Source organism: Scardinius erythrophthalmus (assembly GCF_964197995.2).
Source record: "Scardinius erythrophthalmus genome assembly, chromosome: 6".
Lineage (NCBI taxonomy): Eukaryota > Metazoa > Chordata > Actinopteri > Cypriniformes > Leuciscidae > Scardinius > Scardinius erythrophthalmus.
Genome location: NC_138226.1, coordinates 9,622,929 through 9,635,823, shown reverse-complemented (window position 1 = coordinate 9,635,823; position 12,895 = coordinate 9,622,929). Strand labels below are relative to the sequence as shown.

At 36.4% G+C, this 12,895-nt stretch overlaps 2 protein-coding genes across 4 annotated transcripts in view; one reads left to right on the top strand and one right to left on the bottom strand.

The window, feature by feature from the left end:
• Nucleotides 1–5,527, bottom strand: part of pms1 (PMS1 homolog 1, mismatch repair system component) — a 31,173-nt gene extending 25,646 nt beyond the window's left edge. For both annotated transcript variants that reach the window (XM_081367661.1, XM_081367662.1), the window contains exons 1-5: nt 5,409–5,527; nt 5,099–5,240; nt 4,373–4,555; nt 3,899–4,001; nt 3,657–3,820 (exon numbers count right to left, since the gene is read on the bottom strand). In XM_081367661.1, coding sequence (XP_081223787.1) covers nt 3,657–3,820; nt 3,899–4,001; nt 4,373–4,555; nt 5,099–5,230 — 582 coding nt within the window. In that variant the 5' untranslated portion in view covers nt 5,231–5,240; nt 5,409–5,527. The remainder of the gene's footprint in view (nt 1–3,656; nt 3,821–3,898; nt 4,002–4,372; nt 4,556–5,098; nt 5,241–5,408) is intronic.
• Nucleotides 5,528–6,180: 653 nt separating this feature from the next.
• Nucleotides 6,181–12,801, top strand: ormdl1 (ORMDL sphingolipid biosynthesis regulator 1). Of its 2 annotated transcripts, none has more exons than XM_081368022.1 (4): nt 6,181–6,308; nt 8,554–8,736; nt 10,451–10,602; nt 11,509–12,801. In XM_081368022.1, the coding sequence occupies exons 2-4, from the start codon at nt 8,563–8,565 to the stop codon at nt 11,642–11,644; spliced, it is 462 nt and encodes a 153-aa protein (XP_081224148.1). In that variant the 5' UTR covers nt 6,181–6,308; nt 8,554–8,562; the 3' UTR covers nt 11,645–12,801. The 2 variants fall into 2 exon arrangements, with proteins under 2 accessions (XP_081224148.1, XP_081224147.1); XM_081368021.1 differs by having other exon boundaries at nt 6,181–6,313.
• The last annotated feature ends 94 nt before the right edge of the window (nt 12,802–12,895 follow it).

Sequence of the window (12,895 nt, the reverse complement as noted above, 5' to 3'; positions counted from 1 at the left end):
CGGGTCAAGTTATTTTTCGGTCATCCTAAAATAAGACCACCTGTGGGATTGCATGCTCGCAAACAGCCATTAGCCACCAATCAAGTCTTCACAATAAACAATTATACTTTTGGTAATGTTTGGATATTACGAAATTAACTGCACAGGGAGCACTGCAGGCAACCGCACGGATAAATCTCAAACCGACTACTTTTCATTAAAAGGCGCTTTATGTTATGAAGACTTGGCAGCATCAAGCAAACATGCTACTTGCACAAATGTCATTTCACATTGCGGAGCGCAGTTACGCATATATTTTCACACCCGTGCGTTTGCCTGTCGTTGGCACTTCCACATGCAAGTATATATATCCAAGGTGTTGATTTCTGAAAGCATGCAGTCCGCAGCACACATCTCTGCTATGAAATATACAATTTGGTGACTGTAAAGAGATCAGACTAGTAAACAGCTTTTCGAGAAGTCATGAAACCCAATGCAGGGCGAAGTGCAAAGTTTGTGATACGAGATATGCCTGGAAGTGCTGATGGCATGAAATGAGTGTATAGCCTTCTCCCGATGATCTACAACCTGAATGATATGAATTTAATGACAGGTACGTGAGGTCCCGCCGAGCAAGGCCAGATACGTACGCTATCATGAGGCCAGGCTGTTAGTGGACTTGCGAAAACACTCGGAGAACTTATACCACTTAGCTTGTTACTTTAGGATCATGTGGCAGTGTGAGATTCGAAGGCTTAGTGGTTCATCCTGCGGTTGCATTGCTAATTTTGGACAAGAAGCAGGTGAAATGTCCACTTTCCCAGGTTACGCTCTAATTGATGGCACTCAAAAGATGTCTAAATGATGGAAATGTCCAGGCTGTCATCATTACATGCACGGGTTATCGAATGAAGGGCCAACTTCATACTTAATTATGAGTTTTCCAAAAGAATTTAAATTGGTTGTGAGCATAAAAACAACCAAATAAATAGCATTATATTACAACTATACACCTATTTATTAGAATTTCATGCTAAAATGCCTTATCTTTGCTGATTAATATGAGGATTTAAAACATAAGATTGTAGCTGCAACGAGGGAGCAGAGTCAAAACAGTAGTGAAAAACCAGAGCAATAAACAAGTTACATAAGTTCTAATTAACGTTAGCCGAACACTATTAGCACAACTGATATCATGCCGTGTGATGGTTAAATGTCACTAAATGTGGGTAAAACCCTAGAGAGTAATACCGCATTATTTGTTGATGTGTGAGGCCACCTTGTGGTCAAATATACACTACCGTTTAAATGTTTGGGGTCAGCTAGACTTTTTAAAGAAATTAAGATTTGTATTCAGCAAGGATTTATCAAACTGATGAAGAGTGACAGTAAATACATTTATAATTGTACAAAAGGTTTCTATGTCAAACAAATGCTGTTCTTTTGAACTTCAAAAGAATCCTGAAAAAATGCATCACGGTTTCCATAAAAATTATTAAGCAATAATAACAAATGTTTGTTGAGCACAAAATGAACATATTAAAATGATTTCTGAAGGATCATGTGACACTGAAGACTGGAGTAATGATGCTGAAAATTCAGCTTTGAATAGAAGGACCGTTTTAAAATTGTAATATTTAACAATATTATATTTTTTGATCTAATAAATGCAGTCTTGGTAAGCCTAAGAGACTTCTTTCAACACATTTTTAACTGTAGTTTGTCTTTATATAACAACTAAAATAGTTTATCTTAAAAATATTTCGTTTATTTACAGATTTTTTATGTGTTCTCAGAGTTTTTGGAGCTCACTACAAGGGGGACCTATGATGCCCTTTTACAAAGGGTAAGTCTCAATCAGCTCCCTAGTTCAGTAGTCAGGGCACTGAACAGGGAGTCAGCTATTTTAAGGACTGCCTCAATCGCAAAATTCTTCCAGTGCACTGGCACGTTCGTTCCCTAAAAGTCCCACAATGCACCGTGAAAAGCAGGGAGTTTATGTTAACTCTCTATGTTCCCTTACCAGAAGTTCTAAAGAGCAAAACATCAATCGCTCACCACACATGACACGCAATAGATGTTTTTTAAAAAACAATCCCTCATTTAATTATATTTCGGCATAAACACATTGCAAGACAAGTAATGAATATAATGTAGCTAACATTTATGGCTGAAATGTTGCAAATAAACGTGACAATCAAAGCATTTATTTATTATAATGTACTTTTAAATAACAAACAATTAATGTCAAAAAGATATATGTGCTGCTGTTGTCCATAAATGCCAGTAGTGAATAGTGATGCTGTACATTGAGGACATTGCCATGTCCTCAACAGTGCATTAATTTGTGTACGCAATATACTGGTTCACGACCTAGAGAGCTGATTGAGACACACCCAGAGTCTTGATTTTGGGATCTACTAGAATAGATTTTCATGCTTGAATGTTCAAAAAACACATTATTTTTATTTATATATTGTACATTATTGCAGCACCTCTCTTCCCATTCTGTCAGTAATGCTATTTAATTCTAGCCTGGGAAAACCCAGACAACTTCCGGCAAATTTAGATTTGCTCTGCAAGTAAGTCTGGCAAAGAGCTCATTCAAGTCCATTTCCCCATGCCGAGAAATCAAGGCACCAATCAGAAACGTTGAGGCGGGCTTTACACATGACGATCTCTCTGATTGGTTTTAGGTCTAGCCTATCGAGAGGCATTTGAGCGACGTCCACTCCGACGTCCGTTGGTGAAGCACACCGACTTTTAAATGCATTATTATATTCAAATTGCAAACACATGAGGATAGTCTCCATGAAAGACCCACTGGCAGATGAACGTGTTACTACATTTCTCTCCGAAACGGTAGGAAATTAAATTAGATTTAAAATTAATAGAGGATTTTAACTGTGACAAGATGATTGACAGGGCAGTTTACATGACGGGATGCACGCGACAGATCCGTCCAATGAAGATGACGAAGTAGTCTGTCCCAAAGTTGCCTACTTTTTTGCTACACATTCAAAAGTAAATACATTTTCTTCACAAAAAGAGTACATATGGCGTAGTGTAACCATAGACTGTAAAAAAATAGAGTGTAACATAGGCGAATTGGGACGCAGCATATGGCTTTACACATGACGATCTCTGATTGGTTTTAGGAGTTTTAGGTCTATCCAATTGTGCCCAGAGGCATTTGAGCGACGTCCGTTGGTGACGCCCCTTTGGAAATGAGTTATTAAAGGAGCTTTGCCAGACCATATCTCAGTTACTACTAAGAATGGTCTGGTTTTAACCAGGCTAATTTAATTCCGGTCTCTATTAAGCCCCTCCTTCCGAAAAGCGCAGTGCACTCTGATTGGTCGGCAGGTGTGTTGTTCCGATTGGTCAACCGAGTTTCAACAGACTACTTATGCGACTCAACCAGGCCTTGTCTCTTTTTTAGCGTGTGCATTGAAGCCGGAATTTTATGAGGAATATTATGATGTGTTCATTACCAGAAGAGTTCAGTGCGTTTTTCAGTGAGTTCAGAAACAGTGCTTACTGACATAGAGATTAACTTCATTTGGAGTGGACTTTGTGCTTTGCAACTTTGCAGACCTTTTTCATGCTCAAACAGCAACCTTACACACTAAAGAAAGTAAGTTGAAAATGTAAACCACATGGCAGCAGTACCATACCTTGTTGTGGCTCAACGAGATCCTTAACTCAGGCTTAATAACAGCATAGGCCATGAGTAAGTTCTGGACCCTCTTCAGTTCCTCTTTGCATTTCTTAGTGTTGGAATAATACTGCCGTCTGACAGGGAGGTTCTTGAACAGATTTGCGGCACACACACTGGTGCCTGAGGGAAAAGGTATGTTAGAAGCAGTCTGTTCCCATAAATCAAGAGTATTAAATAAATGCAGTAACAGACGCATACCCTCGCCAAGATGTGATGGCTTTTGAGAGACGATCTGTCCGTTGCGATCGACTGAATATTGAATGCTAAAATCATCATCTGCGGTTTTGGTAGTGATGACCACCTGGTAGGTGAAGGAAAGGTCAATTACAGAGGAAACATGTTCAACATTTGTAATTCACTGATTAAAATGACTCTCATGGGCTCATTGGAGATGCACAATATTTCAGTACCATATCAGTTATAAAATGCCAATATTAGATATATATATATATCAGTGTCAAACAATTCAATACCAGCAGATACTGGATATTTTATAATTATGCACATATTTCTGCCTAATCCTGCATATAATTTTTTAGTATTTATACATATTGCCATAATGGTATAGAATTTTAATATCAGCCATAACATGAAAATAATTGTTTATATTATCTGTCAGTTTTAATATCAGTGCATCTCTAACTAAAACAACAATAACTAGCGAGATGCAACCTCTGAGATAGCGCATATAGATGCCAGAGCTTCTCCTCTGAAGCCGTAAGACTCTAGGTGCTCCAGGTCTTCGTGGCAGGAGATTTTAGATGTGTAGTGTTGTACAGCCATCACAGGAACATCAGTAGCTTTGATTCCAGAACCATTGTCTCTGACTTCAATGCGATCCAATCCATAATTCTCCTGATCACAAGGGAACATTAACATAGATTTAGCATAGCTTTTAACAGTGCACACAAAAATCGTTAGCACTTAGAAATGTATAAAAAGTCTTTGCATTAGAAAAAAAAAAATCACTAAGTTGCATCTGCAAACTAGAGCTTATTTCAATTGTCCCAATGTGATTTTTAATGGATATATGAAGAAGTCAGATCACCTCAATGGGTGTCATACAGTACTTCATTTTGTGAAATGTTTTGAAAAATGTGATTTTCTTTGTTTTGATTTTCTTTCTTTATTTTTAATTCAATGACATGGAAACATTTAAAATGATAAGTGTTATAATACATTTTGGGGGGTCCTGCATGCTTTAAAATGCACCTCAAAGTAAATGTTCCTGTATCTGTTGCTACCAAAGCTAAACTAGTACCCACTTGGTACCCCAATTCAGGTCACACTTACCAAAGAGAGGTATTAGCCAAATATGCTGCATGTTCCCATGCCAATTGCCCCACACCTATGTCAAACTAACTGGTCAGTATGTTAGTATATTCAACGTGAATTTACCAATTTAACTTCGAGGCTTGAAGAACCAGCATCAAGTGAATTTTCAGTCAGTTCCTTGACAACATTCAGGACAGATGTTATAACCTGAGAGCTGCACAACAGACGCACAGTCTCAGGTGGAAGCGCCTTCATTTTGTGCTCCCTAAGAAGAAAGTGACAACAATCGAGTTACACTCTGCTTAAGTTAATTCAGACACAAACTACTTCGGGCAGCATGCATTATAAAATGACACATCAGACCAACAGTGACATGAATATCATTATGATACGTTAAACTATTAAATGGCCAAATATATTATAGCTTACTTACGTATAAAATGAAATAATCCGTTAAAAGATATCCAGTAAATTCATAACACAAGTGTACTTCACGTTTCCAACTCGCTCTCCAGTCAGGAGTCGGATGCTATGGTCGGATGTAGCTTGACTGGCGCCTAAATTACGTCATTGTTATTCTCTGCATTGATTGGATGTTCTCTCTTTGTCGTATGTTTTTATATTGCTTGAACAAATAAATAAAAATGTCATAGCTACAGCAAATGTATTTATTTTTTAAATTTGTTTAATTTTTGTTCGACATATTTTGATATTCTGTCTTTATAAATATATGAAGAGAGGCTTACAGTTGTTGCGTTTGCAGATGTAGAATTTATAAAGAAACCATAATACATTTAGAATTATGCATTCATCAACATACATATTCAACATATTCATAGTTTAAAAAAATATCTGTCTATTGTAATTATGGAAAACGTATTTCAACAGTTGAAATAAAATATTACAGTAAGAAATTGTGGCGACAGAAACAGCAGTTTTTATTTTAAACAGCAGTTTAATGCACAGAAAGACAACGGTGGATTATGGTTCCTACCTTTAAAAAGCATTATAAAAATGTAGTATTAGCCTTTATACGTAGATTAAATTATTTGGAAATGGTCGAATAAAAATCCCACAATTTTAAACAACTAACTCACTAATAGTAAACCAAATGTTTATTCAATAATCATAAAAATTAGGATTTGAGATTCTTTCCGTAAGTAGTAAACATCCCACTTTAAGTGGGCGTGGGGCGTCAATCTCGCGAGATTTGCTGTCGTAATCCCGTTAGCTGCGATAGCCTGAGTGTGCTAGTGGTGTGTGTGCGGTGAGTCAGCCCACAGTGCGCGCAGCGGAGGCCGGCAGCGCTCCAGCCTGCTTCACCCGAACGCACGTAAGGTACCGTTACTCATCTCTTATGAAACCAAGTCATTCGAGTCGCTACTTTGAAACCAAATATGCGAAAATCCGGCGATAATGGGGCGATTGAATAGCTTTAATTGATGTTTGCGGTGTTTAATTGAAGTAGAGTTAAACAAAAGCAACTGGTGTTTGTTATGAAAGCAGTTTATGCTAAATAAAGAGCATTGCTCATGCGCAAACCCCAAAACAACTTGCTATCATAGTACAGGCAGGATGATAAGCGTATTTAAAGAGTGTTATTTAAGTGGTTAAAGGAGAGAAGACAGTGATTTGTGCAGAGATAAGACAGTGTTTTGTCATTTAGCTGTGCTGCTAACTCAATCTGTGTCATGGACTTGTTTACTGCAGCTGCTTTTGGGAAAGCCAACATTAATCTATGTCTAATATTGAATAATTTTTAAATAAATGCAAGCTGCCTATATTGTTTGCATGAAGCTGAGCAATGTCTAGTCAATTCACTTCCTCTCAACTGTGTTGTCGTCTTAAGGGATATTAACATACTACACATTCTTACACAATCAAAGAGCTATTCATATTTAGGGAAGGATCATTTGAGTGGTTATTGACAGATGTGTACATGATTAAGAGTAGCTGGACTTCAGCCTTTGATCTCAGTCTGTTTTGCTTTGATTATAATACTAATAATGGGATAAAAAGAAATGTTGGCTTTTTTTTTTCTTTAATTGAAACATATATATATATATACATACAAAGCAACAGACTTGCTAAGTAGAAACCTGTATGAGTGAATGAAATGATTTTAGTGAGAAATCTTGAGAATATTAGGCAACATTGAACTTTGACTTTCGAACAGCTGCCTAAACTGTTTACTGTGACGGATGAACCAAACATGCCATGAAATGTCACTTTTACCTTCTTTGCTCTTTCAGAGAAGATCTGAACTGTTGCGAATTATTTGAACAAGCGTAGAAAGCATGAACAGTAATGCATTAGGGCAAAGTACTATGAAGAATCACCCCATTGTAAGAATGTGAACATGCTTTGTTGGCATATAGACGAGACCTCATGCTGACTGTAAGACAGCTTCTACTCTTAACTAGTACTTTTCAAAGAATAAAATAACAATTGCGGACCACTTAACAACACCCCAAATCTGGAGAAAACTAGCAGTTGCTTCAAAACGATCACCTAGATTGTAGTAGTGCATTAATGATCATTCATTTGAATAGTTTATATTTTGTAACTTGAATTGATTGAGTTTTCGATCTTATTTCATTCTTATTAAACGATTAGACTCCTGAATAAATAACTAGTCTTCTACTAGTTAGAATCTGACTAAACATTTACAAACACTGACATGTAACGGTTAGTCAAGTCAAGTCACCTTCATTTATATAATGCTTTTAACAATATGGACGGTTTAGCTATGTTGAAGTGGTACAACAGAAACACACTTCATCAATACAGTCAGTTAATTCATTGATCAGCTGAATAATTTAATGTTTTTATTTTTTCTTCCAGTTTTAATAATTGAAAAAAAAATCTGTAAATAAATTCATTTTGGAAATTATTTATAAAATTATTGCTAGGGGTATAACAATATATCGTGTCACAATATATCGCAATACAAAAATGCAACAATATGTATCGTGAGTAGTTCACCCAAAATAAAAATTACTATGTGAGAAAAAATTAAAGTTTTCAGAGTTTTAGTGTCAGTACTACATTAAAATATTATATATAATGTTGAATATAATGTATAATAATGCAATAGGGGAATATCTGTGTAAAAAAAGTGGCCTACATTATTTTAAATGTATCTGGTCATTGACAGAGAAACATATTTGTCTAAAATAACTGTATTTTCAGCTTCAGAATCATGAATATTTTTATTCTGGAGTCTCTGTTGTCCTGTGCTTTGGGTTTCCAGCACCAAGTCCAAGAATATTCATTTATACACACAATGTAATATCAAATAAATTTTTTGTTAACCTTTTATCATATGTCTTGGAGTATCACAATAATATCACATTGTGAGTTCAGTATTGTGATTTGTATCGAATCGTGACATGAGGGTATCGTTACACCCCTAATTATTGCTAATTTTATTTCTTTGTTTAATTGTTTTATTTCTTTTTACATTTCTTGTACAGCTTTTTATACTAGTATCCAGAATTATTGTATTATTTGACTTGCAATTTCCCTTTTGACATTTTGCACTGCTGTCTGTGTTTTTCTTTTTGGTCTATTGACAGAAAAACAAGATGAACGTCGGCGTGGCCCACAGTGAAGTGAACCCAAACACCCGCGTGATGAACAGTCGGGGGATATGGCTGACATATGCGCTCGGCGTAGGAATGCTTCACATTGTACTGTTGAGCATTCCCTTCTTCAGTGTTCCTGTTGTGTGGACCCTCACAAATGTTATTCACAATTTTGTAAGTGTTCTCTGTTGAATAATCCTTTGTTATATCCCGTTGTGTTCGCTTGTCTATGGGTTGTCATTTTCTCAGCAGTGCCCTGCGGCCAGTTGGACTCTCGACAATTGATGCTTCCTTAGTAGTCTGTGTGGCATTGTTATGCAAGGACTCGCTTGCACAAAGATACAAGGTCAACAGCATGACATCACTGACCAAGTTTAAGCTCTCTGGCACATCATGATGTATAAAAAACCTGTACCACAATTAAAGAGAGAAGCTGTTCATAGGGATACTGTAATGTTTCTGTTGTCCTGAATCGGTAGACAAATTTTGTAAGTATGCTTCTTAAACCCGGGACGATTTTTGATTGCCGGTCGGCTTAGTTAGTTTTTTCAGTGTGTTCCGCATCGTTTACTCTTGTCGGATGCCGTCAGGTTTTTTGTGGGGCCGATTCAGCATGTTGAATCGGTGTCAGTGAGAGAACGAGAACTCTGATTGGCTGTTCAGCTTAGCGAGCGAGTCAGTACATGAAAATGATAGCAAAAGTGATGAAAGCGAGCAAAGAAGTCAAGACGGTACAGATAGAAGGCTGTTATTTTATGTCATCTTACCTGAGCATTCGAATGCACTAATATTTTCATAATAACAAGAGCTGACTGGAATGAAGAAACTGATCTGTGTGATTGATATTCAAAATGCTAAGCAAATGCTGCTTTGTTAACGGTTTGTTTATCTGCAGTCTTAGTTTCCGTTTCCCTTTTTAAATGACGAAAATAGACTATTGAAACCTGCTGATATGGACAGATATTTACTTGCAGTCGCAGAACGCAAGCTGACAGTCGCCTTTAGTCCTTTTGGTGTGTTCAAGCGCAGCTTTCTGGTCGAGACTCAGCTGACGAGAGGCGACAACACAGTCAGCTTTCGTCGCCACTAGCTCTTTGACATCGGCTTGATGTGTCCCGGGTTTAAAGGAGGGAGGGATGATCTGAAGTCTTTATTCCAAGTCTTCTGAAGCCGATAGTTTCCACACAGACCCCAATTTAGTTCATAGTTATTTTCCCATCAAAACTCTCAAATCTCATTTGCAAAGATGCGTTTTGAGACTTCAAGTCAGGGTAATTATAGTTAACTAAAACCATTTAAAAAATTGTTACTTATTACAATAAAATGAAAATGAACTGAAATTAAATTCCAGCTAAAACAGAGATATATATATATATATATATATATATATATATATATATATATATATATATATATGTATATATAGACATAAAAAAAAAACTAAAAATGAAAAATATAAAAATAAAAACTATAATTCAAACTATTAATAAAAACTACAATAGTGTCTCAATGATACTAAAATAAAACTGGCTAAAGTACTTTATGTTCTTGACTAGTCAAAATGACCAAAATGTTGAGTAGAATGGCATACTTTTTCAACCAAAAAGTATTTTTTACTCACCCACTTGTTGTTCCAAACCTCTATTACTATGTTTCTTCTGTGAAATCCAAAAAAAAATCTTTTGAAAAAATGTCTCGATGTATTTTGTCCATACAGTGAAAGTCAATGAAGTGCTGTTTTGGACCTCTTTGATTTTTATTGTATGGGCAAAAACAGAAGGAACATTCTTCATCTATCTCTTTGAGCTTAATATTAAGAGGTCCAATTGTTATAAACTTTGAGAATGTCTATCCATGTCATTTGGATCATCTTTCTGTCTTCCCGCAGGGTATGTACGTGTTTATGCATGCAGTGAAAGGCACACCATTTGAAACTCCAGACCAGGGCAAGGCAAGACTTCTCACACACTGGGAACAGCTGGACTACGGCGTGCAGTTCACATCATCTAGAAAATTCTTTACAATCTCACCAATCATTTTGTAAGTTTTTGAAGTTTTATGCAACATTTTGAACTAAATATCCCCTTAGGAAACTCAGGATATTTAGGATATTACTTTTCACGTAGTGTGTATTAAAGATGTTTGTGAATGTAAAAGGTCTGCAAAGTTTTGAAATTGCACGACAAATGAGAAAGAAAGAACTGATTCTGAACTGCCTGAAATGAGTCATACATAGGTTTGTAACAAATTTGCATAAAGCCAGCCTATGGTCTTTTCCCTATGGCCAATCTTTTTTTTTCTTTCTGCAAATCAGCGCACAGACCATTTGGATTGCAATCTTCTTGCAGGCTATCATTTTCAATAACAATTTCAGTCTTGTGCGAGAACTTGCGTTATTTCCTTATCACTTCTCACGTGCGTTTGGTTGTGAAACGTAGTTTGCGGACCAGACAGAAGTCGTCTGCGAATCTTTCTTTTGTTAAGTCATGCAGTGTGAAACCTCCTGTCGCCTCCTGTCATCCATCGTGCAGTGCGCACACACCAGCAACTGAATGTTACCCCAGATAGTCGGGCAGTGTGAAAAGAACAGTGACCCGACTACTTTGAAAATCGTGCAGAGTTGAAATTCTGATATGGTAATGGCCGTTTCATTTCTGATGAGCGATAAACCAATCACAACAGGCTGAGCCATCTGACCAATCAGAGCACAGTAGGAAAGGAGGGGTTTAGAGAGACCGAATCCTTTATCGAACCGTTTCAGACACTGTAAGAAGAGAGGTGATACTGTAATGTATATTATGAGAAAATTAAAGTGTTTTTGACCTTGGATGCATGTAAACCTATTGTAGTAGACCCCGAAAACAAAATTAGGAACCTTAATAGGAGCACTTTAATAGCCTGTATCGATTTTGAAATGTAACACTTGTTTGTCTTTTCTATTCGCAGATATTTTCTCGCCAGCTTTTACACAAAATACGACACAGCACATTTTGTGATAAACACAGCTTCGCTTTTGAGTGTTCTCATCCCAAAACTGCCACAACTCCATGGAGTCAGGATCTTTGGAATAAACAAGTATTAAAGCCCAGTGTTCAGAGGGCACAGACCAACTCGGAGCTGTTGCCCGATATGGGAGAGGAGATAACCCTTTGTACTTTGTACCGCAGTTGTGTACACTTAGCAGTTTTGTACAGTCTGTGTAATTGTGAGCCTCTTTGTTTGATATATCTTGAGAAATTGTTGTAGGGATATGTTAGGAGGAGGACAATTCCACAAGCATTAATAACTTAAGATATTTAATGTGTTTTCGTTAGTTGTTTTGTGATCCTTGTGGATCTGGGCTGGCCCAGGTTTCATGGTTAAAGATTTTTTTTCTTTGTTAATTAGTTTTTGTTTGTTCAAATGTGCTCACAACACTGATACACTAAGATAGATTAATGCTTTTAGCGTCACTTCACATTTCTAAATACATTCTTAAATAATGCCATGTGTTTTTAAAATCATTTGAAAGCCATGAAACCTTTCTGCTATTTCTTGAGTTTTGTTGATGTTATCATTGCTTCGGATACAAACCAAAACTCAGTTTGCATGATTTCCTGAAAAATATTTATTAAGTCACAATATTATGTATAGTTTTGTTTGGTTAATGTTGTAGGGTTCATAGGTGACAATGAAAAAAGATTAACAAAACTTTAGAGTTTAGGCTTTTAAGTACTTTCACGTTCATTTAGGTCAACATGAAACTAAAGATAGAACTTGTTAGGTAACTTGTTTCTGGACTCATTTTGCACAGTTTATCAGTGCATATTATTTCAAAGAACATTTCTTTGTAACGTTTTAACCGCTTCATCCGCCCCAACGTCAAGTTCTTCCCTACGTTGTTTTATCTTCTGTTTGAATCGGAAATACATTGCATTACAAAAAGTTTTATGTTGACTCTTAACTCCATTTCAGTATGTGATTGTAAAACTCTGGATCATAACCAAGCTTCAGCAAACCGTCATGTTTCTTTGCTCTCTTCTGTGTCACGGTTATTGAAGTTGATAAACTGTAACATAGACCCATTAAACTATTTGAATCCTTCCACTTTCTTGTCTTTTGACATTACATTTTACATTTACATTAATTATCTGAAGGCTCAACTGTGCCAATTGTTTTGTCCTTTTGTTTCGAGAAAAGGTATGAACCATAGTGTGTGTTGTATTACATGCTGCAAACAAATAAAAGTATTAGAAACCCTGTTGTTCACTTTTACTAAAAATGATAGAATACACACAACTGTTCAAATATTTGAGGTCGGTAATATTTGTTTTTAGGTAATAGATGTTTTTGT